Source organism: Octopus bimaculoides, chromosome 10, assembly GCF_001194135.2.
Source record: "Octopus bimaculoides isolate UCB-OBI-ISO-001 chromosome 10, ASM119413v2, whole genome shotgun sequence".
Classification (NCBI taxonomy): domain Eukaryota; kingdom Metazoa; phylum Mollusca; class Cephalopoda; order Octopoda; family Octopodidae; genus Octopus; species Octopus bimaculoides.
Window position 1 is genome coordinate 65,219,695 of NC_068990.1, and position 4,423 is coordinate 65,224,117.

A 4,423-nucleotide genomic window follows, 5' to 3' on the forward strand; every position below is an offset into this window, starting at 1 on the left:
GATCGAAGAATTAAATCAAACGAAGGGAAACAACTTTTACAAAAAGCGACCAGGTATGATAAATATTGACGTCTTTTTCTATTCAGACAACTGGGTTGTTTTTATTTGAAAACCGTAAGTTAACAGATTTACTTCAAAACTCTGTGTGAATTATAGAGTTATGTTCCCCTCCAAGGATAAGGTATTTAAGCAGATATGAAAACAACTACATTCCAGTTTCAAGTATGTACCACCGTGTTATAAACTTGAAAATAAAAGAGAGAAGTAAAAATTATGTTAATAAATAAGGACGAAGCTTTGAGAAAAGGTAGTAATACTAAAGAAATGAGTAAGATAAATGGATCTATAATAATTTTATATTTTACAATGCAAAAAGATATTTCTTCGTCCTAATTTTTACGTAAAGGATGGAACTTTCAAACTAAGAATGTTGATTTATAATTTTTTTTAATTCAGGGTGAACTATTTCATGAGATATAAAGAATATATTTATTCTTGCGCGAAGACAGGTGCGTCGATTGTTCTATGGGAGTGGATTTTACTAAAGTCTATATGATAATTTCGGCTCTAGCCGAGTCGCTTTTCGTTTGATATTTAATTTTAGTTTCTTACTCTTCGGCTTTTTGTCACTCGACCTGTTAGGAATAACAGTAAAAGACCTCCTCAACATATAGTAAAAATTAGATCATCTACCCCACTTTTTTTAATTGACTATAATTTCGTGTAAAGATCTCTTTCGAATGTTAGTTTTATAATTCATCGTTGAATATTTGTTGCAGATTTCATCTAGTTCTGTAGTATTGTGCTTTTCGTTGAATTTCCCTCCACAATTTTCACATGAGAATCTCAAGCATTGCAACACTATATCTTTCTGCACCCAGAAACATGCACCAATTGAAACAGGTATCTCTGGTTGAATACTTGTTTGCTTAGGAACCTCCTCACTTTCGGTATTTCTTCCTCTAAAATGATTTTTTATTTGTAGCTACTGTATGTAGGTGTTGAAGCGAAAGTCTGAAAAACTGGAATTCTTTCGCTGAAAAGCAAATCTGTCAGATGTTGTACGAAATAGTTTGACAACCAATGTTATTATTTTCCTGAATTATCCTATAGGAGCAAAAGGGCGGGGTAATGATTTTTACTAAAAGTTGTTTCGAGTTATTAATTGAATCTCATAGAATTTAACTTTGACCTTATGAGGTCGTATTACGTAAATTGCTATCATACTATATTGATATATATTATAAATATATTAAATTATTCACTCGATATTTTACGTCTCTAAGCTATCAATAATCCATCAATGTTGAATGTCTGTGTAATACCTGTTATGAACGCGTTGTGTTATATAATAGTTTAAATCAAGAGAAGCTATGGAGTATGAGTACGCTGTTTTTAGGGGAAAAATGGATTTTAATGAGAGTTGTCTTCCTTTGTATAATTGTGCAATTATTAGTGGTTCTATTTCATTTTTGGATTTGGTTTGCAAGATTTTTTATGTGATTTCGTGTGTTGAAGCATATTCTGTTGTGTCTGGGGAGAGTCATTTTCTTATTGTGCCTTAAAATTTAACAATACTCACTGGTAAAATTTCCACTTATTTTCATTTTTATTTTCCTGAAATTCTCGTTGCGTCTTGCAACCTTAACAATAGTCTTGACTGTCCGTTATTTACGCTGCGTTCTCTTTTGTTTTTGTTTGTTTTTGCGCATGTGTGTGTCTCAGTGTGTGTGTATGTATGTATGCATGCAAATTCTGCTGAAGTCAACTTTGCCTTCCATCCTTTTGGGGGCGGTATAATTAACTTTTAATCTCTCCTGGGTAAGAGTATAAAAAGTGCATCCCTTTGTCATGCCAGTGTTGCATAGTAGGTTCATTAAACCATAAGTATGGTCTTAAGCTCAAATTTACGGCCTCCTCATCAGACTATAGTTGGTGGAAGGAACATGCTGAGAATTTCAATCTGTAGTGGACTAAACATATACAATCCAATATGTATATATTTATCTTTTATACTTGTTTCGGTCAACCATGAGCGTTTCTAGTTGAATAAATCGACACCAGTACTTACTCCTGTTTTATATATATAATGCACACACACTCAAATACTTTGAACACAGATGGAAACATTTGATAAGTTCATTTGTAAAAATTTACATCTACAAATTATCAATATAGAAATTATACTGTAAAATTTCTACTGGCAAATCATGGCTTTAAGTATCCTTGATATCTCATGCTGTTTTCTCTCACATTTCAGAATATCAGAAGTCATTGGAATTGGAGAAGTTTTCACCTTAGATGCATCATCAATATTTATCATCTTTTCAAGACTAAAGGAAGTTGTTATTCTGAACAGATATAATCTTATTGATATAATCTATGCAGAATGATTGAAATATTTCTTCTAAACTGAGGTTTTTGTTCCACACTATTTGGGACATGTATAAAATGATTTTGCTCTCTAATTAAACTTGGAAATATTTACAAAGGAGTATGCCACATCTCCAGATATTCACAAAGTTCATGATTGGTGGAAATACAGCAATAAAAATATTTCGAAAGACAAAGAATATTCTATACATTGTGGTGAATTGTAAGGAAATTATGTGTAAAACTTAAAGGATCGATTTCTTTCCTGAAGAGATGCCAAAAGAGATAGGAAAATCCTCATACCACTGTGACATCTGTAAAAAGGTATTCTCTGGTAAAAGTAACTTAACTGCTCACAAACGTATTCATACAGGAGAGAAGCCATATCACTGTGATATCTGTGGTAAATCATTCTCTCAGATAAACTCTTTAACTACTCACAAATATATTCATACAGGAGAGAAACCTTACCATTGTGATATTTGCGGCAAATCATTTTCTCACAAAGGTAACCTTGTCATTCACAAACATATTCACACGGGAGAGAAGCCATATCCCTGTGATATTTGTGGTAAATCATTCTCTGTAAATGGGAACCTAATTACTCACAAACGCATTCATACAGGAGAGAAACCATATCACTGTGATATCTGTGGTAAATCTTTCTCTCATGGAAATACCTTAACTACTCACAAACACATCCATACAGGAGAAAAACCATATCATTGCGATATCTGTGGTAAATCTTTCTCTCATGGAAATACCTTAACTACTCACAAACATATTCATACAGGAGAGAAACCATATCATTGTGATATCTGTGGTAAATCATTCTCCCGGGGTGATAGTTTAACTACTCACAAACGCATACATACAAAGGAGAAGCCATATCACTGTGAGATCTGTGATAAGACATTCTCTCAAAGTGGTGTTTTAAATATTCACAAACGTAGTCATACAAAAGAGAAACCATATCACTGTGATATCTGCGGCAAGTCATTCTCTCAAACTGGTGTCTTAACCACTCATAAACGCATTCACACTGGTGAGAAGCCATATCACTGTGACATCTGTGGTAAATCATTCTCTGGAAGTAGTGACTTAACCACTCACAAGCGTATTCATACTGGAGAGAAACCATATCACTGTGATATTTGTGATAAATCATTCTCTCAAATAAATCACTTAACTAAACACAAACGTATTCACACAGGAGAGACACCATATCACTGTGACATTTGTGGAAGAACATTCTCTGAAACTAGTCACTTAACTGCTCATAGACGTATTCATACAGGAGAGAAACCATATTACTGTGATATTTGTGGTGTATCATTCTCTGTGAACTGTAACTTAATGAAACACAAACGCATTCATACAGGGGAGAAGCCATATCACTGTGATGTATGTGATAAATCATTCTCTCATGGAAATACCTTAACTACACACAGATGTATTCATAGAGGAGAAAAGGCAAATCGCTATTATATCTGTAGTAAATCATTCTGACAGTGTTGAATTAACTTACCATCTATTCTTACAGGAGAGGAATCATATCACTGATTTTTGTGGTAAATCATTCTCTGTGAAATGTCACTTAATTAGACATCTATGTATTCATACACTTGACTAACTGTATCAATTTTAAAATTCATTTTGTGGTAAATACATTGCAGTAAGTATACTACTTAATTTTCGATGATCAGAAAAATTTTTCTGTTTCTCATCAACATAATTAATAATTTTATGAATATTGCTACTTTTGTGTGGGGTAATATAGTAATTTTATCAACATACAGCAGGTCCCCAAGGATCGCAGATGAGAAAATTATCAATCATCATCATCGTTTAACGTCCGCTTTCCATGCTAGCATGGGTTGGACGATTTGACTGAGGACTGGTGAAACCGGATGGCAACACCAGGCTCCAGTCTAATCTGGCAGAGTTTCTACAGCTGGATGCCCTTCCTAACGCCAACCACTCAGAGAGTGTAGTGGGTGCTTTTACGTGTCACCCGCACGAAAACGGCCACGCTCGAAATGGTGTCTTT

The 4,423-nt window shown here is 33.9% G+C and overlaps 2 protein-coding genes across 2 annotated transcripts in view; one reads left to right on the forward strand and one right to left on the reverse strand.

Annotated features, from left to right (window-relative positions):
• The window catches only part of LOC128248913 (uncharacterized), an 8,810-nt gene extending 7,033 nt beyond the window's left edge, over nucleotides 1-1,777 (reverse strand). The window contains exon 1 of the mRNA XM_052971266.1: nucleotides 1,583-1,777. Within this exon, the coding sequence (XP_052827226.1) occupies nucleotides 1,583-1,607 (25 nt within the window). The 5' untranslated portion in view covers nucleotides 1,608-1,777. The remainder of the gene's footprint in view (nucleotides 1-1,582) is intronic.
• LOC106879767 (zinc finger protein 208) overlaps nucleotides 1,680-4,423 on the forward strand; it is a 28,043-nt gene continuing 25,299 nt past the window's right edge. The window contains exons 1-2 of the mRNA XM_014929455.2: nucleotides 1,680-1,821; nucleotides 2,261-3,879. Coding sequence (XP_014784941.2) covers nucleotides 2,647-3,879 — 1,233 coding nt within the window. The 5' untranslated portion in view covers nucleotides 1,680-1,821; nucleotides 2,261-2,646. The remainder of the gene's footprint in view (nucleotides 1,822-2,260; nucleotides 3,880-4,423) is intronic.